The sequence below is a fragment of the Mauremys mutica genome, chromosome 17 (assembly GCF_020497125.1).
Source record: "Mauremys mutica isolate MM-2020 ecotype Southern chromosome 17, ASM2049712v1, whole genome shotgun sequence".
Classification (NCBI taxonomy): Eukaryota; Metazoa; Chordata; order Testudines; family Geoemydidae; genus Mauremys; species Mauremys mutica.
In genome coordinates, this window is record NC_059088.1 from 29,044,859 (window position 1) to 29,072,719 (window position 27,861).

At 65.7% G+C, this 27,861-nt stretch overlaps 3 protein-coding genes across 4 annotated transcripts in view; all 3 read right to left on the bottom strand.

Annotated features, from left to right (window-relative positions):
- Nucleotides 1–3,980, bottom strand: part of KCNN3 (potassium calcium-activated channel subfamily N member 3) — a 77,932-nt gene extending 73,952 nt beyond the window's left edge. Inside the window, exon 1 of the mRNA XM_044990982.1 lies at nt 3,363–3,980. Within this exon, the coding sequence (XP_044846917.1) occupies nt 3,363–3,980 (618 nt within the window). The remainder of the gene's footprint in view (nt 1–3,362) is intronic.
- Nucleotides 3,981–12,481: 8,501 nt separating this feature from the next.
- On the bottom strand, nt 12,482–15,921 carry PMVK (phosphomevalonate kinase). Its single transcript, XM_044992002.1, has 5 exons — nt 15,727–15,921; nt 14,812–14,875; nt 14,576–14,728; nt 14,357–14,486; nt 12,482–13,847 (listed from the first exon to the last, which is right to left on the bottom strand). Exons 1-5 carry the CDS (start codon nt 15,810–15,812, stop codon nt 13,711–13,713), a joined length of 570 nt encoding a protein of 189 aa, XP_044847937.1. The 5' UTR covers nt 15,813–15,921; the 3' UTR covers nt 12,482–13,710.
- Nucleotides 15,922–17,413: 1,492 nt separating this feature from the next.
- On the bottom strand, nt 17,414–27,323 carry PBXIP1 (PBX homeobox interacting protein 1). Of its 2 annotated transcripts, none has more exons than XM_044991131.1 (11): nt 27,194–27,323; nt 24,305–24,398; nt 23,751–23,868; nt 22,603–22,679; nt 21,504–21,672; nt 21,006–21,212; nt 20,903–20,926; nt 20,639–20,709; nt 20,175–20,300; nt 18,515–19,620; nt 17,414–18,257 (listed from the first exon to the last, which is right to left on the bottom strand). In XM_044991131.1, the coding sequence occupies exons 2-11, from the start codon at nt 24,362–24,364 to the stop codon at nt 18,131–18,133; spliced, it is 2,085 nt and encodes a 694-aa protein (XP_044847066.1). In that variant the 5' UTR covers nt 24,365–24,398; nt 27,194–27,323; the 3' UTR covers nt 17,414–18,130. The 2 variants fall into 2 exon arrangements, with proteins under 2 accessions (XP_044847066.1, XP_044847065.1); XM_044991130.1 differs by lacking the exon at nt 27,194–27,323 and adding an exon at nt 24,752–25,149.
- Nucleotides 27,324–27,861: the final 538 nt, after the last annotated feature.

Genomic DNA, 27,861 nt, shown 5'->3' on the forward strand with positions numbered 1-27,861 from the left:
CCCCCTCGCCACACAGCCCAGCGCCTGACCATTCCACCGCTCCCTGACTGCACTGCACACACCCTTCTAGCGTGGATGCCTATTCATCTCCCCTCCCCAGATAGGTATAAATAACATGACAGATGTCTATACAAAGAGTTATTCATATCCCTGCCAGCGCACAGCCACAGAGAGAAAGGGAGCCTGTGTGTGTGTGGGGGTGGTGGTTATAAATAAAACACACCCCCTCCAGGGGGCAGGGGCTGCAATGTACTAGCTGGGGGTGTCTGTGCCATAGACTCAGGGCACAGAGCGTTCTCTAGGCAGGGGGGAGTGCGTGCCAGTCACTGCCACATGGGGTGCTGGGGAGCGAGCCGGGACACTGGGTCTCACACACTTTGCCCGGACAGGCTCGCACAGAGCAGCTTCTAACTACACAGGGATCAACTTTGAGCGGAGGGACTTGTCTCCAGCAGCTGGTACTCAAGGGCCCTGTTCAGGGCTGGGGTCGGCAGGGCAGCAGGACCCGCTTGCACGTCCTCTGACTGTGGCCCAAGCATCCAGCCCCAGGCAGTGTTTTAAAGCAAGTCTGGGGTCACAGAGCCAGTAAAACAAAATAATTAAAGCTGGGTTGTGAGGGGCACTTTAAGCCTGGGCTGCTCCCAGATTAGGGCAGAGCCCCCATTATCTCAGACCTCTGAGCACTGGGCCCAGGTGCAGAGCAGCCGCAAGGGTCAAGGGCAACGCCCCATGGAGGCCAAGCAGCCATTTTAATGGTGCCACCCTCCTGTCACAGAGGTTGAAAAACTGCCAACTCCCGCAAGGGGTCAGGAACACCCCTTGGCTACTCACCACCCTCGGCTCTACCCCACCGCTCCTGCAGGGCGATGGGATGCTCTGCCCCATTAGCAGGCGCTTCCCCCAGCCTGAGCCCCCACCTCTTGGCTGTGCTACAAAGGACCATCGCCCTTCCCCTGCCCGTGACAGTGGTTCCAAGCAGCAGCAGGCTGAGGAACCAGAGGCAAAAATCAAACCCTCCAGCAAGTCCAACAGCATGGAGATCCCACCCCTCCCCGGCTCAGCCCCACCCCAGGGACTAGGCTGGGGGGCTGTCAGGCAGCGAGCGGACAGCTGTGCCCTCAGGGCTGGTGGCTGTATGCAAACAAGACCAGAGACAGGAGCCAGGTGTGACCCTTGCATGCCAGCACTTTCTACAGGCAGCCACCCTCCTCTGGGCCTGAGCATGGGGAGTCAGGAGAGCCCAAGGAAACAGGAGGGAAAGGCACCAGACATCCCTTAGTTAGGAGGTAACCAGTCCCAGCCCCCAACCCACTCCAGCCACGGGCAGAGCCCAGAATCCCATGGGGGAGTCACAGAGCAGAGTTTGATTCATGCAGCGAGCCCTGGGAAACCCAGTCCCACCATTTGCTGGTCCAGTGTCTCCACTGGAGCAGATGCGGGTGGGTCTTTCCTGCTGGGAACAGTGCTACTGCCAGAGGGGTCCTGCTCCTAGGAGGGCTGAAGCCACAAGGAGCTCCCCCTGCGCCAAGGCAAAGGCACATCCCTGGCTGCAGGTGAGCCCGTGGCAGGAGATAAGGGGCCCCAGATTTGCCCTCTTTCTAACAGGAAGGAAGGAGCATTTCACAGGGCTCAGCCAGACCCCAGGGTCCAGCTGCTTGGGCTCAAGGCTCAATCCCACAGGGAAATTTCCTCTAAGCAGACAGCAGAGCATAGCTGGGCCAGGCCACCTCTCTCGAAGGGGACAGGGCCAGCCAAGGGGAATCCCCTGCCACACCCAGACAAGGAGCCTCCTGGGCAGGGTCTCTGTAGCGCCCCCCACACAAGGGGCTGTAAGGCTGGACCAGGGCTATCAGAATACACACAAGGGTAGGTGTTGAGGAAAAAAAGCAGCCCTGGGGCAGCCAGTCCACCCTAGGTAACAATCCCACAGGAGCTTGGCCATCGGGGACTGCCAGGAAGGATGGGGGGGTTGAGCTGCGGAGGGCAGGAAAGTGGGGATCAGAGAGCGTGCTCTGAGTGCAGGGGGGAACTGAGAACTCAGGCGGCAGCTGGCAGGGGGCGAGCGCAGCGGCAGCCCCTGCCCTCCGGAGTCACTGGACTCCCATTGCCAGAGGCGTCCTCAGCCCCTGCTCTGCGGCTGGGTTTCACGGAATAATGTGCCAGCCTCGCAACAGCTGCACCCTGTCTGAAATTAGCTCTATTGAAAATCAACAGCTGAACAGCACCAAGCACCCCGCCCACCCCATGGGGAGAGCCGGGGGAGGGGGGGAGGAGAGAGAACTGACACCAGGCAAATCCCCCCCACACACACCACCACTGTGAACCCAGAGGAAACAGCTTCTCCCTCCACCCCGTCCCTGTCCCCATCCCCCAGCTCTGGGCTGCAACAAGTGCCAAGCGCCTCCAGCCACCAGGGAACCCCCCTCTGCTCAGTGTGGGGAGGGTTCCTGTGCCCCAAACGCCCCCTTCACTCCGCCAGCCGGGGGGCTCGCTGGGTCCGTGCCCCCTGGCTGCAAGTGAGCCCCGACACACTCGCTGCTGCTGCGGGGCTGGAGGAGACACCCTGGGCAGGGAGAGCCAAGCTGCAGCCCCAGGGCAGGGAGGGATCCCCACCATGCCAAGCTGGGGGGACGGGGGACATGTCCTAGGAGGGCTCCAGCCCAGGGTGTGAACCTGGCACTGGAGATTGCTCAGTAATGCCTAGGGGCTCAGGGGCGCCCAGGGGAAGGGGGACTGGAAACCCTGCCCCCCCCCAGCCCCGACTACAGCTCAGAACCCCCCAGCCCCGCCCACCTCAGAGTCACCCCCCGGGGGGGGGCGCCCCGGGACCCCCAGCCCCGCCCACCTCAGAGTCACCCCCGGCCCGGGGCCCCCCCCAGCCCCGACTACAGCTCAGAACCCCCCGGCCCCGCCGCCGCCCCACCTCAGAGTCACACCCGGCCCGGGGCCCCCCCAGCCCCGCCCACCTCAGAGTCACCCCCCGGGGGGGCGCCCCGGGACCCCGACTACAGCTCAGAACCCCCCAGCCCCGCCGCCCGCAGCCCCGACTACAGCTCAGAACCCCCCGGCCCCGCCGCCCCCCCCACCTCAGAGTCACCCCCGGCCCGGGGGCCCCCCCGCCCCGCCCACCTCAGAGGGACCCCCGGCCGGGGGGCCCCCCCCGCCCCGACTACAGCTCAGACCCCCCCCGCCCCGCCGCCCACCTCAGAGTCACCCCCGGCCCGCGGGCCCCCCCCGGCCCCGCCCACCGCTCAGAACCCCCCAGCCCCGCCCACCTCAGAGTCACCCCCGGCCCCGCCGCCCCCCCACCTCAGAGTCACCCCCGGCCCGGGGGCCCCGCCGCCGCCCCCGGCCCCGCCCACCTTGGAGTAGAGCCCCCAGGAGAGCTCGGTCTCGATCACCATGACGACGATGCCAAACATGCCGAAGATGAGCGCGTAGTCGCTGAGGCGTTTGCGCTTCTCGAAGAGCGCGCGCCGGTGCCCGAGCCGGTAGCCGATGTTCTGGTGCTTCCGCTTGGGCGCGCGGGCGAAGGCGCCGGGGGCGGCGGGCGCGGGGCGGCGGGCGGCGCCCAGGCGCGGCGGCCCCTCGCGGGACACGACGATCTCGGGCGGCGGCGGCGGCGGCGGGCCCGGGCCGAAGGGCTGCAGCGGCTGCCCCTCGGGCTCGGCCTCCAGCAGGTTGCGGCGCGAGGCGCTGAGGCGGCTGAGCGGCTTCATGCCGCCGCCGCTGTACTTGCAGGAGCTGACGGCGATCTCGGTGAAGGGGTTGCTGTCCCGCCGCGGCGCCAGCGGGCTGGGCTGCCGGTGCCGCCCGGCCGCGGGGCCCGGCGAGGGGCCGCCCGGCGGCTCGCTCAGGCTCAGGTTCTGCTGGCTGCCGGGGCGGGAGGCGGGGGGCGCGCCGGGCGAGGCGTGCAGCAGGGACCCGGCCCCGGCCCCGGCCCGCGGGGTCTCCTCGGGGGCCCCCGGCGGCGCCTCCATGCTGGGGGCCGCCTCAGCGCGCGCCCCGCGGCGGCCCGTGCCCGGCGGCCTCCCTCCCGCGCGCGGGCATGTGCGGGGCGGCGGCGGGGGCGCGGGGCGGCTGGGCGCCTTCGCCGGGGCTGCGCTGCGGGCGCCTTGTGCTCGCCGGCCCCGCCCCCTCGCGCCCGCCCCGCCCGCGGGGCGTCGCCGCGCGTGCGCGGAGCCGGCGAGGGGGAGGGGCACGACGGGAGTTGTAGTTGGCCGCCTGCCCGGGCGGGGCGGGGCCCAGCCTCGGAGGGGCGGGGCTGTGCTCGTCGGCTGGGGGCGCGGGGAGGGGAGGGACAAGGCGCGTAGGCTGGGTGCATGATGGATCCAGGGGGTGCATGGTGTGGGGGGGAGTGAATGGGGGGATGGGTGCATGGTGGGGCCGGGTGCATAGGTTGGGTGCATGATGGATCCGGGGGGGGTCCATGGGTGGGTTGGGTGCATGGTGGGGGTGAGGGAGTGCATGGAAGCTGAGGTGGGGGCAGGAGGTGCATGGGGCAGAGTGAAGGGTGCTCCGTATAGCAGGGACTGAATTCCTTTCCTGGGTGACCCAGAAGCAGGATTGGGCAATTCCTGCACAGAGATTTGGGGAGAGGGGGTGACCAGACCCCTAATTTTCTCTTTGTTCTGCCCGTCTCCTCCCACTGTGGGATCTGTTTGAAACTGGCCCTGGGGGTTGGGATGGTGATGGGGGGTGACTCACTAACCTCCCCCCAATCTACTCAGCCCCTTGCTCCAGTTGTGGCCGCCCCAGGGTGACAGGCTCTAAGTGTGAAGTGGCATGGATGTGACCACACTCACGCCAGTCAGTCTGAGGTGAGGCAGCCATCTGGTCTGTGAGAGCCCTGGGGATGCCCCCACCCCCAATCCCTGAATCCATCTATCTCCCATCTGGTCTGTCAGAGGCCAGCATGACTCCCACGGACTGTGAAATTGGAACAATGCTCTTAGGACTTAACGGATGCAATTGTTTGATATTTGGAATGAAACTATAGACGGGGGTCAAGTTGCAGTAGGGGAGGGTCCATTGGCTCAGAGACCCATTAGAACATCCCATCCAGCCCCCTCTCATTTACAAATGCAGGTTATAAAGTTATACTGGAAATTTCATCACAGTGGGTCCCTCACTAGTCTTCTATAGGGCATGCTTTCCCCACGCTTGCAATGCAGTCACTTCTGGGGAGGGGTCTGGCAGCAGTTTAACAGCATACAGCAAGGCTACACTCACAGCAGTTGAAAGACATCAGCTGAACCTGCAGGGGGGTTTTGATTGACACAGTGGGATTAGCAGAGTTAGAACTTGGCTGGGAGAAGAGATTTCACAACCTGCCTGCTGGGGAAAGTGCCATGGGATCCCTGTTCTTGGCAGACGCACCCTGGACACTGCTTCAGATGGAAAGAGCGCCCCCTGCTGAATCTCCGGCACCGCTCTCTCCAGCAGTGCAGGCTGGGTGTGAGTTGGCCCTGTCCTGCTCAGTTTGGAGAGCTGAGGGGAGATCACAGCCTGAGTCGAAATGGCTGCTGTACTTCAGAAATAAGCTTGCTCTGGCCTCATGCTGTTGGTACCAGGAAATGTGCCTCTCTCACCTGGAGCCAGTCACGTGCAGGTAAGTGGAACATCGACCATGGTCACTCCATCCAGCAGGAGCGGCCTGGCTTTGCCTTTGCTCGGTGTAAAAGGCAAGAGGACGGAGCAGCGGGTTGGAGAGAGGACACCATTAGCCAGGGGGCATTGCCTCTGGTAGCTTTCCAGGGAAAGGAAGACACATCTACAGTCCCTTTCTGCAGGGCCGCCCAGAGGGGGAGACAGGGGGGGCAATAGGCCCCAGGCCCCGCAGAGGCCCCCACAAGAGTTTTTCGGTACCCCTGGAGCGGGGTCCTTCTCTCGCTCCGGGGGCCCCGGAAAACTCTCGCGGGGCCCGGGCCCCCGGAGCTTCTTCCGCTCCGGGTCTTTGGTGGCCGGGGGGTCCTTCTGCCCCGACTTACCGCCGAAGCGGGGCCTCCCGCCACCGAAGACCCCAGGCCCCCTGAATCCTCTGGGTGGCCCTGCCTTTCTGTATGTGACATGCTTCCATCTGCTTCCTGCTTGCCTTTGCAATGCTCAGACCTCGGTTGGTGGGATCTCATGTGCTCTCCTGTGGCTTTTTCAGTGGCGCTGCTGGACGGCTGGTGTGTTTTCTATGTGCGTCTCACGGGTGATATCAGGCACGTTTGGGTTGATCTTGCTACGTGTAACTCTCATCCATCTGCTCAGGTACAATGGGTGCAGATGCCCCAGCCCCTGTCCGTCCACGCAAGGTGCAGGGGAGAGGCAGAGGGCTGCTTTAGTTAAATGCAGCGTTTACCATCCTCGGAGGCCTCCATCCCCTGCTAGTGATTTGGCTTCGGATGCCAGCCCACTATAATTACATTTTCCATGGCATGAAATATGAATGGTTCAGGTTCTGCTGTTTCCACTCCAGGCCAAGCAGCAGTCTCCAGCCACCGGCATCTTTGTCTTGTTCTCGGAGGAATTTCATTTAAAAAATGGCTTTTAATTGCACCTACTATTAGTTGGCAGCACCAAGTGAATGGCTGCACCCGTCTCCAGGTTGGCACTGGGATGGCAAACTCATTCCTCACTGGGGGTGGGGGGCAGCTGGCTCATCCAAAAACCAGGTGGGTACCCTAAGCACCGCCTCTCGAACAGGTGGCTCTTCGATGACCATCCAATCAGATAAAAGAAACACGGTTCATCATGGGCAAAGTCTGGCTGGGAGGGAGAGGAGAATCCTGGTGGTTAACAACATCACAGAGCCCCCCTTCCCATTGGGCCCTGATCCTGCGATGAGCCCCTGCGCAACACATCACAGGACGGGGCCTTCGTTTCCTGGAGCTTAGTAGCAATTCAAGGGAGATTAAGAATCACATTGTCATGACTAGCTGGTGGCCTGTGTGTGCGCATGCTTGTACAAGCCCTGCCCTTTGCTGGGTAGCTGTGTGTCATAGGCACTATACTGTCTCCAGCTGAAGGAGAATCTCCTTCAGGCCAAGCAGCAGGTGAGCTGGGATCTAGAGCATGAGGATCCACGGTCTAACTCCGGTAGCTGCAGCGAGTTGCCTGGGGCCAGCTGTGATGGCCCAGAGAGCCATGGCTTTGTTATGCTGTTTTAAGACCCACACTTCTTTATCTGCAGGTTAAACTCCTGATTCAGGCCCCGATCTTGCAGGCTTTTAGGAACATGCCTGGCTATCTGCGCTGAGGTCAGCAGAGTGCTGGCGTGCATGAAGTGCAGCTCATGTGCTCGTATCTGCGGGATCAAGCCCTCTCTTTACTGCCCGAGTGCTGTTTGCCTCTGGCACTGCATGTGCCATGGGCAGCGAGCCGGGACCCAGTAGCCAATCTCACTCTTGCTTCCAGTCCACCTCTCTCCTGCCTGCTCCGCACCGAGCCCCGTGCTGCCAGCACAGCAGGGGGATCACTGCAAACAGAGAGCCATTTCCACTGGGTTCACAAAATCCCACAGCTGCAGCATCACTGGGCCTCTGGCAAAACCGCCTCTTTATGCCTAAATCAACCCTGCGGCACCCCCTGGAAAGTGGCAGTTGGGGCCAAGGCCGGGCTCCGAGCGGAAGAGCAGGCCCTGCTGGCACAGAGCGTGGCATCCCTGTGCCCTGTCTGAGGAGCTGGACTCGGCCTTGAGAGGTGCCCCTTACCACATGGAAGCTAAGGAAGGAGAAGGGGGACATGCTGCTGGCTGAGCTCCATGTCCCTCCGTCTGCCTGGCGCACACGTGCACGGCCAGCTGGGTCCAAGGTGCCACCCCACAGTGGTGCTACCTTAAAGCTCCAGTTTTATTGCAGAAGCTGCCCCTAGCCGAGGCAGGGGGTGTCTCCCCTCAGGGCAGCTCACTCCCAAGCTATCCGTTCTAGAGGAGCCCTGGTGCTGGCTGCTCTCGGAGACGCTCCCCGGCTGGTTGTAACCATGGTCAGTACCTGCCCGGCTCTGCCCCATGCCCGGGAACGGGCCCCTCCTGTGGTGCTTACTGAGGTGTGTGGCAATCCCTGCTGGCACAGCTGTGCTGAGAGAGTCTCCCTGCAAAGGCCGGCATGGGGAGCCCTGCTCTCCGCCCTCCCTTTCCCTGCTCCGGCCCATTGCTTGCCCCAGCTGCCAGGCTTGGCATGTGCTTGCATGCAGTGGTTCCCCCTTTGCTCCCCCTGCATGGCAGGTGCTGTTCCCAGGGTGGAGATCTAGGGGGCTGTGCCAGGCCCCCCACTGCCTGCTGGTGCACACCACCATTGCTTGATGGGGTTCTTTGCAGATCGAGCCCCGTGACACGCCTCCTCCCCCACCGCAGGCTCCCTCCTGCCCGCGCTGCACCTGGGCAGCTCTGCACTGGGATGCAAAGGCTGTTAGCATCAAGCTCGGCCTCCTTCCGGCGCTGCCAGCACCTGTCCCCTCCACCCTCCCCTGCTCGAAGCAGCCGCAGATGCTGGGGCTTCCCGTTCCCCAGACCAGGGCTGGTCCCACAGCAGGGTGGAGGGGGCAGCCTCCCACTCTGGGATGGGGCACATGCCTCCCCAGCAGCACTGTACGGCCTCAGGGTGCTGAATGCAAAGAGCCCCCTTCCATAAAGGTGCGAGTTAAAGGGTTGCCATGGACACGGCCTCCTGCTGCTCTCACTCACTGGTGGGGACTCAGCCGCGATCTGCAGGAGGCGGATGCCTGCCCATGGGGCTGGCACTGGCAGAAGGGCCGGGCCGGGGATAGAGGGAGTTGGGTGCAGGAGGGAGCGGATGCCAATGCAGCGATCGCGAACAAGCCAATATCCTGTGTCCCCAGCTGGCACTAGGGTGGGCTGGGGAGGGGGTCCCTGCATGGGCAGGGAGGGCTCTGTAGCTGGGCACACACCACGCCAGCACATTGTGCCCCAGCCTAGTGGGGCCTAAGCCTCTGGGAGAGGAAACAGCGCAGGAGGGGTTAGCGGCCATCCCCCACCTGCCCCCTGCCAGGCTGTCCCAGCACAGTGTCCTGGGTTTGGCCAGGGCATGTCTGTCCAGCTATGGGCAGTGTGCGGGGGGGGGGGGTTTACCCCTCCCAGAGATGCGGCCCAGACCTCTCCACAGAGGATGACCCTGCCCCATGAGGTCCCCACTAAGTTCAAGGGGACGCTGCCCCTTTTAAGAGTCTCCCCTGGCTGCTGCGATTATATAATGTCTCCTCTAATCGCCTTAGATTTGACGAGGCTGATGGTAGCAGACAGAGGGTGGGGATTATGGGCAGCAGCTGGAGGTGGGAGTTAATGGAGCCCCTCGAGGCCAGCCCGGAGCAGGGGGCCTGGTCCCCCAGGGCTCTTGCCTGCCCTGACACAGGTCCCACGACCAAGCTTCATGCTGCTGAACAAAGGTTGGCTCCTGGGGTGGTCTGTGGGGGTAGCACAGCTGGCAGGGAGTGGGCCCTGTCTCCATCCGCCCAGGGTGGGGAGCGCTCATGTTCAATGCAAACAGAAGCCAGATCAAACTAGCAAACACTTGCTGCAAGGTTGCATTGAATTGTGACTTGATTTCTTAGTCCCCAGAGTAGTAACACCCAAGAACCCAAAACCAGAGAGAGACAAAGCAGGCTGCTCCCAGGGCAGACACACAACTGACCCCACCCTGGCTGGCTGGTTCTCGTCAGCCCAGATCCCCCGCTTCCCTGCAGAATGGCATAGGCTGCATGCAGGAACAGGAATCCCCTGAAATGTAAAGTGACAGCTTACAATGTCCATATGCCACAGGAACCACCCCACATTTGGGGTTCTCTCCCCTCAGGCCCCTACATCACTGGCTGTTTGTGTCGGCCTCAGGGACTCACCCACGAAGCTGGGCATTGAACCCAACTCTCCCCTGCCCCAGCTCAGCCCTGAGACCCGGCCCAGCCCGTCTTCACCATCTTGAGAGGGGCTGGCAAACGCAGCCGCCTTGCCCAGGTCCCCGCTGCTTTCCTCTCCTGGGCCTCCAGGCTGCTGCAGGTGCGTGGGTGGACCGGCCCAGGGGATGTATCTGAACGTGGCCCCCGAAGCTCCCCCTGCCGTTGGGTGCAGGGACCTTGAGCGACCCCACCACCCTCCATCAGACTGGTTAGCTTGACACCTCCAGACCCAGCAGCCTGGTCAGTCCTCCCTCCCCCAGGCTGGGAAGGGGCATGATTGGCCAAGGGGGGTGCGCAGGACCCAAAGCTCAGCCCAGCCCTGCAGTAACCGTATGCCCCTCCGTGGCACTGTCCTATGCCTCAGCACCCCCCAGCCCAGGGCTCCCCAGCAATGCAGCGAGGCTGGGGGCAGCGAGTGACAGCACTACAGCTCCCACAGAGAGAGGGGCTACAGGTCCCCCAACCCCCAGCTAGTCCAGCCTGGGGTCGCAGGGCAGCCCTGCTCCTAGACCCTGCAGCGGTGCTGGCCCAGGTCTCCGGGAGCTCCCCCCAGCAAGGGCATGCGAGTCACAGCTCCTGCCAGCCCCCAAATGTGACCCCTGTGAAATGAACGGAGGCGGGGGAGAGGCCTGCGCAGCCCCAGCACTCACCCCCTCCCCAGGGCAGTGTTTAGGTCTCGGAGCAGGGCTGCTGGGGTCCAGCACAGAACCCCCGGCCCCCGTATCACCTCGGAGCAGCCCATGAGGCAGTGTCCTCCCGCCCCGGCCAGCCAGCTGCTCCACAGGGAAACAGGCTTGCAGTTGTTAGTTATTAGACTGGCTCCTTCTGCTTAGGACATGGCTAATCCACAGGGAATTGGCTGCAGGGAACCTATTAACTACAGCACCAGGCGCCCAGCTGCCATGCCAGCCCCAGGAGTTAAACTGCTTATTCACACATGCAGGGTGGGGGGCTCCTGGCGCTCAGAGGGGGGTGCAGGCTCAGCAGGGGGTGGAAGGGCTGTGGCTCCAGCATTTGATTTTCCTCCCAACAGATCCAAACAAACCTGCCTCCGAAACCCAAACAGGAGCACCTGCCCCCCAACCTGCAGCGAGGGCTCAAACTTACTTTAACTTTTGTCTGGGCTGGTAGCTCCCTAGATCCAGGATGGCTCCGTCTCAGCCCCTTGCTAGCCCAGCCCTGAACCCACCAACCCTTTGCTGGTGCCCATCAGTGCCAACCCACAGTCCTCCTTGCCCCTCCACCCCCATTATCCCAGCTCAGGCTTTGCCTCGAGCCAACTGGGTGAGATGTGGACAAATATTAACCACGGACTAGGGACCAACAGGCCATGTGCTCTGGCCTCGAACTCAGCACCAGAGCCCAACAGGCTGGTGCAGGACACTCCGACATGCCCTCAGGCTGGGGCGCTGGAGTTCTGGGACCTAGAGTGTCCCCACTCCTCTTAGAAAAACAGGGAACCACCAAGTGCAGTCACACCCCAAGCCAGCCAGTTCCCTGCCCCAGGGCTGGCATGGAGCCTGACACCCCCCACCCCGTGGCCCCCGCCTCACCCCAAGCCGGCCAATCCAAGCCTGGAGCCGCACAGGAGCAGGTCCCCCCATTCCTGCGCCAGGGAGGCTATTCCTGCTGGGAGAAAGCCGAGGCCCAATGGCTTCACCGTTGACAGGCCACTAGAGGGAGCTGCAGATTCAGCCAGGACGCACCTGGCCCAGCACCAGCCTGCAGGTACCCGGGCCAAGGGGCAGGATGGAGCCCAGCAGGGAACCGCAAAGCTCCAAGAACCCTGTGGCAGCCTGAGGCCCCCCGCCCCCTCACTCGGGCTGTCCCCAGCTCCTGCCCAGCAAGGCTCCTGCCTTCAGCCCACAGGGGAGAGCCCCCCATTGAGCCCCATAAGCACGGGGCTCTCAGCCCAGCTGGGACCGAGCTGGAGCAATTCACGGGCTAGTGGAAGATGTCCTGGCTGCAGCTGAGAGCACCAGGGGTTGCAACAGGCCTGGCACATCCCGCTTCCCTTCCAGCCAGGGGCACCCCACACCCACCTACCTCCGCATTGGGGAGCAGCGCCCCCCGCTGGTCAGAGTGCAGCTCACTCACCAGCCTCACAAAATCGTAGGAGTGGAGGGGACCTCGAGAGGTCTCTAGCCCAGCCCCTGGGACTCCTGGCAGGACTAAGTATCATCCAGACCATCCCTGACGGGGGTTTGTCTAACCTGCTCTTACAAACCTCCAAGGATGGAGATTCCACAACCTCCCTGGACAATTTATTCCAGTGCTTAACCCCCCTGAGAGTCAGGAAGTTTTTCCTAATGTCCAACCTAAACCGCCCTTGCTGTAATTTAAGCCCATTGCTTCTTGTCCCATCCTGAGAGGCTAAAAGAACCATTTACCTCCTGCGACAGAGCGCCAGCTGCCGGACATCTTGACAGGCTGACTGCCGCACCCCCCAAGCTGCCTCTGGGGAGGCGGAGGGGGTGTGAATGGCTGAGCACCACCACCCAGGCAGCCCATCCCCCGCAACCCGGCACAGGGGGCTGGGATTTCACCCCATTTCCACGCGGTAAATAACAGGCCCACACAGGTCGGTGTTTCTCACCTGTCAGCTTTATTCCAGATGCAGCAACACCCCATTGCTCTGGGCTCCCTTGTGGGAGAGGGGTCAGGTGAGCAGCAGAGTCACAAACCCAGAGACGCAGCCCCAGGCTGCCAGCCTGGCGCCGGTGCTGCACGACCCGGCTTGGCCCAGGCAAAGCAAGTCAAGAAAGTGCTCAGCAATACTTTGTGCGGCCGCTCTGACCCTCAGGCCCAGCCCCCTGCCTCGACCAGTGGCTGGGTGAAATGACAGGGCCTGTTCCCAGCAGGCCCGCATGGCCGCAGGGGACGTCTCGGGCCAGGAGCTCCCCTCGTAGCGACATCTGTCCCTGGAGCTGTGGGCAGTGACCAGCGGGCCCAGGCAGGGAGCCAGCGGCGAGGAGCTATGTTCCCAGTGGCGTTTGCAGCATGGGCATGGGCGGCTCCGGGTCCCCAGGACCCAGAAAGCAGTGCAGGGTGGAGCAGGCTGGTAGATGGGCACCCATTACAGTCTCCCGCCCCGCCCATCAGCAAGGCACAGATAACCGCCGCCATGTGGGGCACGAGCCGCCCGGGCACAGCAGTGCAGGGAGGCTGGCAGCTAAGCAAGGGGCAATGATGCTGGACATTCATGGCGCAGGCGATGGCAGCCCCAGGCCACACTGCCAACGAGCCGTGACAGAGCAGCCTGGGCCGAAGCCAGGGATTCTCAACCTGGGGGTCACGAGGCATCACCCCCCCCCCGGGCGGGTCACCAATACAAAGCGTTTGAGAACCCCTGGCGTGAGCGGTGGGGCAGACAGTGCAGCTGCAGCTCGATATACAGCCCCATGAGGGAAGGCGCCATTCCTGCTGCAGCAAGGACCTGTCCTCCACCCCAGAGGTGCGGAGCCCCTGCTCTGGTCCCACCCAGGGGAGAAGGATCGCCCCAGAGGCTGACGACAGGGCAAGGGCCCAGGGACCTGCTCTGGTCTCAGTGCAGGGTGGTCCCGCAGGGCAGGAGGCTGAATGGCGCCTGCAGCAGGGCCCCGGAACGGGCTCTGGAAAGAACCCCTGGAATTGGCCTTCTGCCCTCATGGAATGGAGTCTGGGCGCAGCCCCACTCAGCGGGCCTGGCCCTGCACCTGCAGCGCCTCCCACAGCGGGGTCCCTGCCCGGACGGGGCTCACTGGACCCCACCCCCAACGTTTTCTTTGGTCTGAGCCCTGGGCTGCGCCCGGCCTCTCCGCCCGCTGCAGGACGCTATAACTTGCTGTAGATGAAGTGCAGCAGCTTCTCCAGCTGGCTGTCCAGGGACAGCTCGTCCCCGTCGTTGGTGATGACCCAGTCAAAGGTCACGCCCTGGTCCAGGCCACACTCGGACTCCGCGTCGTCCACCCCTGGGGAGGAGCAAACCCAGAGATGTGAGCTCCATGCAGATCGACTGGGGCAATGGACAACCACCGTCCCCCCGCTGGCCCCAGCGCTCCCGATCCTGGCTGGATGGCTACGTGCTGCAGCCACACAGGCGAGGTCCCAGAGTCAGCACGGCCAGGCAAACTCTGCTGAGCCAGCCTGGAAAACAGCCCTCCCCTAGCGCTCCTCCTCCAGCCTTGCCTGCTCCGCACAGCTCAGCTGGGGTGAGGAACCGGGGGACAGCAGCAGCTGGGGGTGCAATATGGCAGACAGGGGGAATCTCCAGCCTCCCTTAGAGACGAGAGAGGGCCCAGACCTCACGGTGCGCAGGGAAACGGCACCCGAGCGTGACTGAAAGCTCAGAGGCCGCGAAGCAAAGATCCAAACCCCCTGCACCTCAGCATTTGCTGGGGCCTGGCTTGTGATGGCTGAACGTGGGGCAGAACCTGGCCGTACTCAGCCACTGCGATTACCCCAAGCCAGTGCCACTCACCCACTACAAACACCCAGTTCCTCCTCTTCCGCGTCTCCTCCGTCGCCACCACCCGCACCAGCTGCACCGCGGCCCCGTACACGTCCTGGAACCACTCCACGTCCGACAGGCGCCGGGTGTCACTCACCACCTGCGCGGGGAAGGAGTCGTCACGGGGGGGCTGCCGGCAAGGGGGCGTGGCTCCTGGTTGCCCCTCCCCCTGGTTGGCCCCCTCCTTACCCAGACAGGCTGCGTTACGCTCTCCACCACGATCCTGCAGAAGAAGCCCGGGTCTGTGTTGCGTTTCTCCTCCCCCCAGCGGATCATGTCCTGCCGGTAGGTCTCTTTGTAATCGCTGGCGTCCAGCAGCCGCTGGAAATCCAGCCCGTGTTCCTGCAGAGAGAGAAGAGGTGGCCCTGAGCACAAGCTCAGCCACTCCTGGCGCCACCGGGCCGCGGGGGGTGGCAGGGCAGTACCTTGGCATACTGCTCCTTGAGGGGTCCCGACAGCTGGAGGATGGCGCAGACATCCGGCCCCAACCTGCCAGAGGGAGGCACAAGTGGTTGGAGGGTGACAGGCAGCAGCCCCAATTCCTGCCAGGCCCATGGGAACAGAGATGCATTTCCCCCACCCCAGCAGGTCTCAGCCCCCTTTCGCACAGCACGCCCGAGGGCCACCCCCCTTCTACATTTACAGCACCATTATAAATGCTGGAGGCAAAATAGGGTTTGGGGTGGAGGCTGACAGCTCATGACCCCCCATGTAGTAACCTCAGGGCGTCTCAAGGGGTCCCGACCCCCAGTTTGAGAACCCCTGCCCTACCCACACCCTGATGGGGGGGCAGCTGCCAAGTCAGAGCCCAACCCTGAGCCTTGGGGGCTTCCCATGCTGCAGCTGGGGAGCGGCCCAACCCAATCCCCCCCCCCGGCCTTAGGCCGCTCCCCCCAGTACCACACCCGATGGGGGTCCCCATACAGGCACCTTGGCTTAGGGCCCCACCCCGCACTGCCCCATAGACCCGCCCCCGCCCCGGGCCCCTCCCTCCCTCCTCTCCTGAGCTGCGTCACACCACCAAGGCCTCCCCTGGCCTGGATCTCCGCGAACTGAGCCACCCCCGGCTCCCCCGTCCGGTCCCAGCGTCCCAGGCCCGGATCCCCCTAGGGCCCGGCTCCCCCCGTCCGGTCCCGGCGTCCCAGGCCCGGATCCCCCTAGGGCCCGGCTCCCCCGTCCGGTCCCGGCGTCCCAGGCCCGGATCCCCCTAGGGCCCAGCTCCCCCGTCCGGTCCCGGCGTCCCAGGCCCGGATCCCCCTAGGGCCCGGCTCCCCCGTCCGGTCCCGGCTCCCCCCGCCCAGTCCGGTCCGGTCCGGTCCGGGCTCCCCCCCGCCCGGTACCGGCTCTGTAGCTCCTCCGCCACGAAGTCCTTGCCCGACTTCCTCTTGCCGCTCAGCAGCAGCACCAGCCGCGGCAGCCCGGCCATGGGGCTACTGACACCCCCCCCACGCCCAGCGCACGTGGGCCCGCCCGGGACAGACCATCCGGGCCGGGGAGTCCGAAGACCTGGCTCCCCTGCGCGGAGTCGAGCCCGACGTGGTACAGTCCGAATTCACTTTGCCGCCCACGTGGTGAAACCCGCTCCCCCCCGTCTGCTTGACATGGGCCGGCCCATCCTAGCCGCTGCTGCCCGGGTGGGGGGCGCTACCACTGCAGGAAAGAGGGAGGAGAGTGGTGCATCCCGGAAAGGGGCGGAGTCAAGCCTGCTGAGGGAGGCGCCTCCAATGCTCCGCCCCCGTACGAGGCGGAACTGGGGGCTTGGCGTCGCCTCGTGTTACAGCGCCCCCTACTGAGCCCCTCCCCCAGCACAGCACCCCCTGCTGAGCCCCCCAACACAGCGCCCCCTACTGAGCCCCTCCCCCAGCACAGCACCCCCTGCTGAGCCCCACCCCCGGCCCCCTAGGGCCATTGGGCCAGCACTGACTGCCAGGGGAGAGTGTGCCCCACTGAGCCCGTTCCCGCCCCCCCCGCACCCCCAGCTGTGTCCCTCACAAGGGGCTCCAGATTCTCAGCCAGCTGAGCACCCCGTTACCTTCTCTGACGGTGCCTGATCTCCGTAATGCAGCCCAGGCCTAACAAAACCTTTACTTTATTCATCTCTCATCCCCCCACCCCAATTTCAGTTCCTGGGGATACCCCTGGACGGAAGGCTGAAGCTGTGGGTCTTTCACTGCAGTGCAGCCAGATGCTAAGAGGCCCTGCCAGGGCTGGGCCATGGTGCTCTGGTCGTCCTGTGCCGGTGGCGCCAGGGTGGCTGCAGCTCCCTCCCGGTCTCAGGCCCGGCGTGGTCTAGCTCCAGCTCCGAGGGCCCTACCCCCTGCCGAGGCAGCGGAGCCATGGGGCAGCTTTTGTCGAGGTGAGATCTGCCCCTCGAGCCCTTTAAAACCAGTCACAGCTGCAGCCCAGGGCAACCAGCCCGACCCCCATGGCTCCAGCCAGGTGCCAAAAGCAGCCCCCGCGAGCAGCCCGGAGACCAGGGGCAGGCGCTGGGGCCCCGGGATGGGAGCTGATCGAGGGCAGCAGAGACGAGGCTTCCCCCCGCTAAGGGCCCCTGGTGGTGAGAAGCCTTGACCCCGGGGCATGTCCAGGGAACCCCCAGCCGCAGGGAGCTGGGAGGAGCCAGCTGTCCCTACACCCCAGAGGAGAACAGGGAAAGAAGGGCCCAGCTTACAGGGAGAGGGGCCAGGCTGGACGCAGGAAGCCCTGGGTGGGTTCTCTGGCCTGGGCTGGACGGTGGGGAGTGGCATGGAAGACCACAATGGGCTCTGCTGGGCTGACGTGGGGCAGGCTGGCCTGGGGGCCCCGGGAGGGGAGGGGCTGGGAATGGCAATGGAGGCGTCTCACCGGGCGTTGCCTGAGCCAGGACTCTGGCATCATTTGCTGGGCTCCATCCCCAGTCCCCCAACGAAACGGGCACCACGGCAGCGCTGCCCAGGGAGCCGGGCAGGCAGGCAGGCAGGGGGCAGCTGTGTCCCCCCCAGCGCCGCACGGAGCCCCCCCCACTCAACAGTGCCCGGCTTCAGGAGCTTCCCAACAGCGAAGAGAGTTTATTTGTTTCTAGCAAAGTGCAACATCACACGCGGGGCAGTTAGTGCCGAGGGAGCCTGGGTGGGTAGCAGAGAGGGGGCCCCACGTGGCGGGAGCCGGCCTGACTCGGTGCTGGGGATGGCAGTGGAGTGGGCACGCAGCCAGGCCGCAGCAGGGGGACACCGTTACCAACCAGCAGGTGGGTGTACATGGGAGCTTGGTCCCCATAAACCCAGCCCTGGCCCCATGCCAGGGAATTCAGGCCCCTTGGCACCTGGAAGGGACAGAGCAGGTGGCGGGGGGAGGGTGCCATGGCACAGCACCCAGGGGGAACTGCAGGCTGTGGGCAAAGCATTCCCTGCTGTCCCAAAGAAACCCGCCCGCCAATGCCCCCCATCCCTTTGTGATGGCTCAGCCCCCGCAGCTCAGCCATGGGAAGGGGCCTGTGCCTGGCAGCAGGCGCGTTGGCATCTCACTGGCGCGCTGGGCAGGGGCTGATGGCTGTGGGCTCTGATTGAACTCTGGCCATACGGATTTAGAGGGGGCACGACCCTGCACCGGCAGCACCTTCCCCCAGGGGTCGCTCCCTCCCAGCCCCCCTAGCCTGGGATACGGCCCCTCAGAACAAGCATCGCGTCCCTATGGGGCACTGGCCGCTGTCCCCTACAAACTACAGGGCTGGGCGGGGCCCGGCTGGGCTGGCAGCGGCCCCCGGCTCTAGCCTTTGTCTGGCGGGCTGTTCTCCTTCCCACGGTGGCCGTCCCTGTCCCGCGGGGGGCCGTGCCCAGGGAGCTGCTTGCTCCGCTGCTTCGCTCGGCGCCGCTCGCTCTCCTTCTTGGTGAAACTGCAAGTGCAAACACACAGGGGGGGTCACCGGGGGGGGCTCGTGGGGAGCAGAAAGGGCAACGCGCCCCTCCCACCGCCGCACACGCTGGGCAGCCCCGACTCCCCTCCCCTGCGCGCACAGAGCCACCTCCGCTGCCCCTGCTGCCTGGGCTGACGGTGCCACCCGCCCCCGGTGCAGGCCCCCACATCGAGCACCCCCACCCGTGGACACGGCCCCCACACTCTGTGTGCCTGGGGGGAAGGGGGCAGGCTCACCCGTCCCCGCCGTAGTGCCGCAGCACATACTCCTCGAAGTCATCGGCTGCCTCCTCGTCGCCCTGCTCCTGCTCCGCCAGCTCCTCCAGCAGCTCCTCCACGTCCTCCACGAAGTGGCGGAAGCGCAGGCGGTCGTGGGTGAAGGTGCCATCGCTGGCGAAGGCGCCGTCTAGCCGGGCCGCCAGCCCTGCAAAGTGCTGCCCCCAGCCCAGCCTGGCCATGTAGCCCTGCAGCAACTGCAGGAACTGCCCCTTCTGCACCGGCACCAGCTCGGTGCCAAACAGCTCCAGCCCCTCCTGGCGGGCGCAGCCGGCCACGCCTGTGCAGCCCTGGGGCGCCCGGTACCGCTGCAGCCGGGGCGGCTCCCAGAAGACGTTGTGCTCGTGGGGCCCGTGGAGCGCCGCCTTCCCACCGCCCGCCCGACGCTGCCCGTTCTGGTCCTTAGCCGGCTTGGTGTCCCGCGGCCCCTGGCGCCTGTGGGGCTCGGGCTGCTCCCGGCGCTTCGGGTGCTTGGCACCATCCTGCTCCCTGCCCCCCGGGTCCCCGTGCCGGCGCCTACGCTCCTCTCTAGCCTCTGGCCTCTTGTGCCACCCACCCTCCTTCTTGTCAGCTTTGGGTGGCTCCTGCCGGGGGGGGCGGGACGGCTCCGTGGCCCCTCTGCCTTCCCCGCTGCGCCCCTTGCTGTAGTTCTGTTCCCAGCTCTCCACCCGCTGCAGCTCCTGTGCTAGCCGCTGCTCCAAACCAGCCAGCTCCACCCGCAGCTGCTCCATCCCGCCGGAGCCCTGGGATCGCTGCAGAGCCCCCTCCAGCTCCCGCCGCACGGAGCCCAGCAGCCCACTCTGCTTGGCCAGCTCCTGGTGCAGCAGCTGCTCCTCGTGGGGCCGCTCTGGGGCCACTCGTGGGGTCTCGGCCACGCCTTCCTGCTCCAGGCCCTGCAGCTGCTCCCGCAGCACCTGCAGCTCGGCCTGGGCGGAGCGGTGAGCCTCGGCCGCCTGCTGCAGCGCCTGGTGGAGCCGCGCGTTCTCCCCTGCCAGGCTCTGCTGCTGGGAGCCGGCCTTCTCCCCCTCGCTCTTCTGCAGCAGGGCCTGGAGCTCGTCTTTCTGCGCCTGCGGGCACCGGAGGGGGGGCAGGGTCAGGACAGACGGGTCCAAGCCGGGGTGACGCAAACAGCCCCCCAGCCAACCCAGGCCACCGGGAAGGGCCAATCCCTGCTTGGCCGGGGCAGGCAGAGCGGGCTGGGCCCCTTCCCCCAAGGAGGGAGGGGAGTAACCCCCCCTCTGGGGCCCCTGCCCATATCTGCGCTGCTAGGCTCCTCCCACCCAGATACTGCAAAGGGCTCAAGCTGTGTCCACACGTCCCCCCAGCACAGGCTGGAACTGCCCCCGGAGCTCAGCTAGGGGCAGCGGGGATGTGGGTGCTGGCCAGGGGCCGTCCCAGCGCACAGAGCGGGCGAGCCGGTCACGGACATGGCAAGGGGCGACGTGTCCGCAGGGCGATACACAGAGCCGGCTCCCGGATGCCACACAGACCTGGTGCAGCCCAGCCCAAGGCAGCTGAGCGCCCTGGCCACGCTACGAGCTGGCTTTGCCCTTGGCCGAGAGCTGCAGCAGACAGGATATGATGCCGCCAGTGCTCCCCATGGGCCTCCCCAAGCACCCACCTGCAGCTCCGCCTGCATGAGCCGGATGCCCTGGTTCTCCTTGGCCAGCTTGTCCAGAAGCAGGCTCATGGAGTGAAGGCTCTGGGGGTCCCCAGCTGGGTCCAGCGGGGGCTGCTGCAGCCAGTCCTGTGAGCGAGGGTAAAAGCTCAGCTCCGTGACTGTACAGGGCATGTGAGAGCCAGGATGCCGGGGTTTCCCTCCCAGCTCCGCCCCAGCCCTCTGTGCCTCAGTTTCCCCAGCAGGGTGGGGCCAGCGGGTGGCAGACCTCATTGTGTGGTGCTGGCGGGATCTCATGACGGTATCGTGCAGGCCTGTGTGCCCGGGAAACAAAGACAAGGATGCCTGGGGCCGCATTTCCAGGGCACCTGCTCCCCCCAAAGCCAATGCTGGGGACACCCCCCTTGTTCAGCAGTGGGGCGCTGAGCTAGTCTCAGGCCCGGAGACCTCCCCCCCGCCCCACGTACCTTCACACCAGCCGCCAGCGGCTGCTGCTCCCCCTCTGGGATGTCCCTGGGATCCGTGCTCTCCGTGGGGCCTGGCAGGAAGGGAGGAGAGGAGATTTGAACAGCCGGCTGGGCTGCCTCTCAGCAGCTCCACACAGGGTGTCGTGGGGGGGGGGTCAATGACACACCCACCCCCCCAAGCAGGGAGTCTGGGGGCTGGAGACAGGCAGAGGCCCGGCGAGCAGCACAGCTGGTTAGTGAGGGGGAGGCCCCCCCGGTACTTACCATCCCCAGGGTCATAGATGGCACCTGGGGAGAGAAATAGATGGTGAAGGAGACGCCAGCGCCAGCCCCATCCGCCCCCCAGCAGCCGCAGGGCCTCGCTCACCGGAGAAGGCCAGGAGCCCGACGCCCAGCAGCGCCAGCACGCCCAGCAGGCATGAATTCACCCTGAGCCCGCTCTCCCCGTCACCGGCTGCCTCGGCCCCACGGCGCTCGGCAGGGCCACACGGGGCCCGGTGCGAGTCCCGCAGCTGCTGCTGGTGCAGACCCTCGGCATCATCCTCGCTGCTGCTCACCTCCTCCAGCGGCTCCCCTGCGGAGAGTGAGGGGAGCCCATTGAGAGCACCGCATGGAGCCAGGCCCCGCCCCCAGCCACTCAGCCCCTCCCCACTGACCCGGGCCCCGCCCCCAGCCCCTCAGCCCCTCCCCACTGAGCCAGGCCCCGCCCCCAGCCACTCAGACCCGCCCCCATGGAGCCAGGCCCCGCCCCCAGCCCCTCAGCCCCTCCCCACTGAGCTCTCTGCAGGGGGTGGGGGCTGTGCACCTGTCCTGCACAGCACCCCTGCGGCCCAACCCTGGAGCCGCCCAGGGACTTGGGACCCACCTGCTCTGCCAGTGGGCGCGGAGCCCAGGGTGTTGGTGTCAGAGCCCAGCTCGGGGTCCTCAGAGCCTGGCCCTTCCTGTGCCTGGATCTCTGGCGCCTCGTGGCCCGGTGCACCAGGCCTGGGGGAGGCTGCTAGGCTCAGGGTCTCCTGGGGACACTCCTCAGAGTCCTGGGGACAGAGCGACGCTGTCAGGATCCATGCTCCGCCCACCCCCACGTGCTCCCACTCCCGGGACGCAGGCAGAGCACCCTGAGCCCAGCGGGCAGGAGCTCTGCAGAGGAGACCCAGGGTGGGGCTGCGTGCCCTGGCTGGGCTGGCTCCTTCCCCCACCACGACTGGGCAGCTTGGGAGCCCAGCTCTAGACTCCGACCCCCCCTCCACATCAGGGATTAGTTAATGACCCGTATTGGCCTTGCTACCTAGGCTGCCAAAGCTAACACCCCCCTTGCTGGGAGGCAGATCTGAGCATCTACCGGCTCCCTAACTACAAACCCCGGCTGCAGGGCTGGAATTCCACCTGCGTCTGCCGTCACCCAGTCTTAGTTGGGTGCAGGGATCAGGGGAGCGAGCCTGGATCCCTGCGTGCAGCTGAGGTCCATGTTCCAAGCACTAGTAGCTAATGCCTCAGAAGCACCAACTGTGACCCACGTCCCCTCTCCTTGTAACTCTCTCTCTCCTGCGGGGGCTGGGTCCTTGCAGGCCCAGCCAGCAGCAGGGAAGCAGGCAGTTTGGCTGGCTGGGCAGTTGTACTGATTGAGCTCTGAGTCTGTCTAGCTGAACAAAGAGCCGGTTCAGGGGTGAGGATCTACTTGGGAACAAATATTTAATCAGGGGCTCGTCTGTCTAGCAGAGGAAGGTCTAACTGGAGCCAATGGCTGGGAGTTGAAGCTAGACAGATTCAGATTGAAAGTCAGGTGTCAATATTTCACCATGAGGGGAATTAACCATTGGAACAACTGACCCAGGGTTGTGCTGGGTTCTCCATCACTGGCAGCTTTTCCATGGCGAGTGGCTGGTTTTCTAACACCTCTGCTCTAGGGATCACTTGGGGACAGGGCTCTGGCGTGGGAACCTGTGACCCACCCCCAGCAAACGTACCTTGAACTCAGCCTCCTCAGGGCCGGGGGACGTGTTCAGCTGGGAGCCTTCACTCTTCCTGCCTGGGGAGGCGCCGGCTGGGGAGAGACGGCCTCGTTAGTGTCCAGAGGGCAGCCAGCAGGGAGGCCAGCGCGTCCCCAGCGCCGGGGGAGGGGGATGGAAGCTAGGGCCCCTCTTGCCCGATGCAGAAGCCCTGATGGGCACCTGAGGAAGCTCCCCACCCCCTTCTGCCCCCAGCCAAAAGAGGCCCAGGGATCCTCCCCCCCAGCCCAAATGGGAAGAGGGAGCTGGGAACCCAGCCAGGAGGCCAGAACAACCCACGGGGCCAGGGATGCGCCTGTGTCAGGCAGCAAGCGTGGGGGTGGGGGTGGGGTGGGGGGGACAGGGAGATGGAGAGCAAGAGGGGCTGGGCAGGGCTGGATGGAGGGAAGTCAGGGGCAGACAGCCTGGGGGGCTGGGCAGAACGGGGGAAGCCGGGGGCTGGGCAGGGCAGGGGGAAGCCGGGGGCAGACGACTCGGGGGACTGGGCAGAATGGGGGGCAGGGATGGACGGGGGAAGCTGGGGGCTGGGCAGGGCAGGGGGAAGCTGGGGGCTGGGCAGGGCAGGGGGAAGCCGGGGGCTGGGCAGGGCAGGGGGAAGCCGGGGGCTGGGCAGGGCAGGGGGAAGCCTGGGGCAGACAGCTCGGGGGACTGGGCAGAACGGGGGGCAGGGATGGATGGGGGAAGCCGGGGGCTGGGCAGGGGGAAGCCGGGGGCAGACGACTCGGGGGACTGGGCAGAATGGGGGGGAGGGATGGACGGGGGAAGCTGGGGGCTGGGCAGGGCAGGGGGAAGCCGGGCGCAGACAGCCCGGGGGACTGGGCAGAACGGGGGGCAGGGATGGACGGGGGAAGCCGGGGGCTGGGCAGGGCAGGGGGAAGCTGGGGGCTGGGCAGGGCAGGGGGAAGCTGGGGGCTGGGCAGGGCAGGGGGAAGCCGGGGGCAGACAGCCCGGGGGACTGGGCAGAACGGGGGGCAGGGATGGACGGGGGAAGCTGGGGGCTGGGCAGGGCAGGGGGAAGCTGGGGGCTGGGCAGGGCAGGGGGAAGCCGGGCGCAGACGGCCCGGGGGGATGGGGGGACTCATCCCATATCTGCACTGTTCACGTGCCCGTGTGCACATCCTCGGCGCTGTGCCCCTTGGGGAGGGCGTGTCCTGCTGGTTCCTCGTCTGCTGGAGTCTGGGTGACTGTGCCCAGCTCTGGGCCCACGGTTTCCACGGGCAAACCCTGGAGACACAGAGGGCAGGTTACACCAGTCACTACCCGCCCTCCCCGGGCCCAGCCCACTCCTCCCCCGCCCTGCCAGGGACAAGGGGCAGCAGAGACGATCCTCAGATGCTGAAATGAGAGCTCCTGAGTGTCAGATCCCCACCCCTGCTGCCCCCCGGGACGTGTTTGGGGCCCACAGTTCGGGCCCAGACCCCGTCTCACCAGCAAACCCGAAGGGGGGGGACAGTACGACACCCCTCACCCAAGGGCAGGTGGCTCAGAGGGGCAGGGATTAGGGGCAGTGGTGGCAGAGGGGGTCGCAGCAGCTGGGTGTTCAGCAGAGGCCAGGAACTCTTCACCCCGGGCCAGCGGGAGAAGGAGCAAGAACCGAAGAGACCTGCTTGGCCCCCCCTTGGGACATCCCCACCCTGCAGCCCAGGGCCTCGTGCCGCACCTCGGAGCCTGCGATCACCCAGCTGTTATCCGAGTCCCGCGAGTTCCAGTTCTCAGCCATTCCTGCTCCGGTCCCAGGACAGCCCGGATCCCACCTGCAGGGGACAAAGGGCTCAGTGCTGGGGCAGCCGGCAGCAGCCAGCGGAGAGACACTGCCCAGAGCACAAAGAACGCCTGACGCCCCGGGACAGGGACTTTGCACGGCTCTGGGTGCCCAGGCTGAGGCTCTGCCCTGGGCGATTTGACTTGCAAAGGGAAATTTGCAAATGAAAACAAAGATCTTCAGGCCCGTTTCCGAGCTGCTTGGCCTCCCAACGGGAGCGGGAACGGCATGTTCCCACTGCGACAAGGCACAGCTCCAGCCAGACGGGAGGGGAGCCAGGGAGAGACCCCACCCCACTCTACCCGAGCTGGGGATAGAGCCAGGAGCCGGAGCTGCCAACCCCACCTGTCCCCTCTCCCTTGCAGGGGTCGTGGAGTCAGGGTGCCTGCAGTGGGAGGGGCCGGGTTTGGCACCGTTGAGAACACAGATCCCTGGTCCCCGAGCCTGCCGCGATGTGGGGAAGGCAGGCTCTGAGCGCTGGAGATCCGGGGGCAGGGAGGAGCCAGCTGCCTCCCGGGATTCAGCGCATTCCCTGCACAGCTACCGAGGAGCCCGGCCCACCCGGGGGATTCCCAGCTGGCACAGGACATGGTGTATGAGGCCCCAGGCCTCGAATGGCAGCTGGCCGCCCAGAGAAGGGGAGGGTGTCCAGGTGCCAGTCTGGGACTGGAGCTCCAGGTGCTTCCAGAGAGAAGGGTCACTCCCCACTGCCCGTCTCTGAGCTTCCTGCCCCCAGGCTCTTGGGATTTCCTTCCCACCCAGAGCAGACCTCACTCCGAGGGCCCCTGCGGTGATGTCACAAAGCCAACTCCATGACATCACAATGTTTCCATGATGATAAGATGAAGTCACTCAGTTTTGGTTCACATCAAAGGAAGAACTGGGCTGGGAGGGTGCCCTTATTGCCCCCCCCTTGGCAAGCAGGGCAGGGGGGCTGGGAGCCAGGACTCCTGGGTCCTATTCCTGGCTTTGCTGCCACAGACTCACTGTGTGACCTTGCCAGAGTCCCTTCCCCACCATGTGCCTCGGTTTCCCCATTCATACAATGGGAATAAAGACCCTGCCCCTGTCCTGGGATGGCTGTGAGGTTTGGGCTCTTGCACTCCAGCACCAGCCCGGGGGAGCACAGGAGAAGCCCAGCTGCAGCACTCGCCCCCAGGGCAGGTCACCGAGCTCTGAGAAGCAGGAAGTGCCCCAACGTGAGGAAAGGCAGGAAACGCTGCAGCGAGGTGAGACGCAGCTGGGCCCTGCAGAACGGGGCCACCGCCCAAGGGGGCCCACAGCCCAGCCCCCTGGGGTGACACTGAAGAGGGTCTACAGCAGTGGCTCTCAACCAGGGGTCCGAGGCCCCTGGGGAGCTGCAAGCAGGGTTCAGGGGGGCCGCCAAGCACGGCCAGTGGTAGCTGGGGCCCAGGACAGCGAGCCAAAGCCCCACCACATGAGGCTGAAGTCCGAGGCCCTGAGCCCTGCCCCCCAGGGCTGATGCCGAAGCTGCCCAATGTAGCTTCGTGGGGGCCCCTGTGGCAAGGGACCCCAGGCAATTGCCCTGCCCTAACAGCAGCCCTGGCTTTGATATGCAGAAAACCAGTTCCCGGGGCACAGACGGGCTGTGGGATTTTTATAGCATGTTGTGGGGGCCTCAGAAAGAAAGCGGCTGAGAACCCCTGGTCACAACACAGCCTCGGGCATGAGCCAACCTTCCTGGCGTGCTGCCCGGGGCGCCCGTCTCCCCACACCACCGAGCCTGTTCCCTGCCAAGCCCCCACCGTGCATTCGCCTCGGCCCAGCCCCTGCCTCCCCTCCCCCTCCCGAGCCCCATGCCACTGACACCAGCTGCAACATGGGAAAGTGACACTGGGGGGCTATTTTTAGCTGCGTTTCATGCAGTTTAGCAGGTGGAAGCAGAGGCGGTGACGCTGCGTCTGCCCAGCGGCTCCATAGGGAAGGGCAGCTCCAGCTCAGCACGAGGGCCCCTGGGCACGGCCGGGCTGTGGGTGCCAGTCTGTCCCCTCCTCCCCGGGCTCTGCACAGCAGCCTTCTCTGCTGGCAGCGCCTCACGGGAAGGGAGCGGCAGGAAGGAGTTTATCGGAGCCGTGTGGGTGAGACTCCCTCCCCGGGGAAGCCATGGCACTGGGAGAGCGATATGGGGCGGCGGGCACAGCCCCAGGGGCTGGGCACGGGGCACAGGCAGTGCAGGGAGGAAAGCGGAAGAGCCTGAGCCTTGGGCAAGGCTCTGCTGTAGGGTGACAGGCCTGGCCCAGCGCAGGGAGCCCACAGCCGCACTCGTGCCAAGGGCACCATCGGGCACCTTGGCCAACGCCTGCTGCAAGGCTCTGACAGGGCCCCCCGCGAGCCAGTGAATCCAGGGGCCCCAGCTCAGGCCTACCCAGGCCGGGACCCCCGCTCCCAGCCAGCCCCTGGCTCTGCCCACTTGGCAGCATGGGACCAGGACCCCTTGACATCAGGTCGTGCCCCCAGGCTGAGAGCACCGGGCCTGCAGGCTCAGACCCGCCCTGCTCACCCCACTGGGCTGCGTGCCAAGGACCCGGTGCCTTCAGGGCAGCGCCCACCCAGCCCCTCGCCCCAGGACCATCCTGCAGCCGCCGGGGAAGGCGCCCAACCCCCCTGGGTCCCCAGGAAGCTCCCCCGCAGGGCGGGGGCCGGCCTCGCCCCTGGCCAGGGCAGAAGGGGGGGGCTGCCCGGGGACCGGCGATACCCCCACATCAGCCGCCCCCGGATGGGGGCTGCAGCCGGGCTGGGGTCTCCGGTCCCCGCGGGCTCACTGACCTGCTCCGGGCTGAAGGGGGCGCTGGGCCGGGGGCACCTGGCTCTGTCTCCCGGGGGGCGGGGGGGTCCCGGCTCCGGCGCGTCGCAGCAACTTTGTATCAAACTCCGGCAGCTGCTCGCTACATTCCGGACGGGCGGGAGGGGGCACGTGACCCGCGGAGCCAATCGCAGACACCCCCCCGCTCCCAGCTGTCGGGCGGGGCTCAGGGAATCCCGCCCCCCCGGGCAGGAGGTGGCATCAGAGCCCGGCCCTGGCAATGCCTGGGCCGGACCAGCCCCCTCAGCAGGCGGGGCCCCCCCCTCTCGCTCCAGGGCCTGGCCCCACGGAGGTGACGGTCTCCCCCCACGAAGCTTCGCTGCAGCCTAGCAGCAGGGAGCGGCTGGGGGAGGAAAGGCCCCGTCACCCCCTCTGCACTCGGGGAGCAGCTTCCTCTCGCAAAGCCGCCCCAGGCAAGGGCCTCAGCCCCGCACACTGGGCCGAGAGTCCCCGACGGACACCCAGGCCCCTGCCCTTCCCGCTACCCCATCACCAAAGGGCCAGGGACTCCGGGAGCAGGCTGGATGCTGCCGGGGGGGGGGCCCTGCTGCCACCCTCAGGGGAGAGGCTAACAGAGCAAAATCTCTCAGCTGCGGGGGCCCCAGTTCAACGGTGGGGCTCAGGCAGGCAG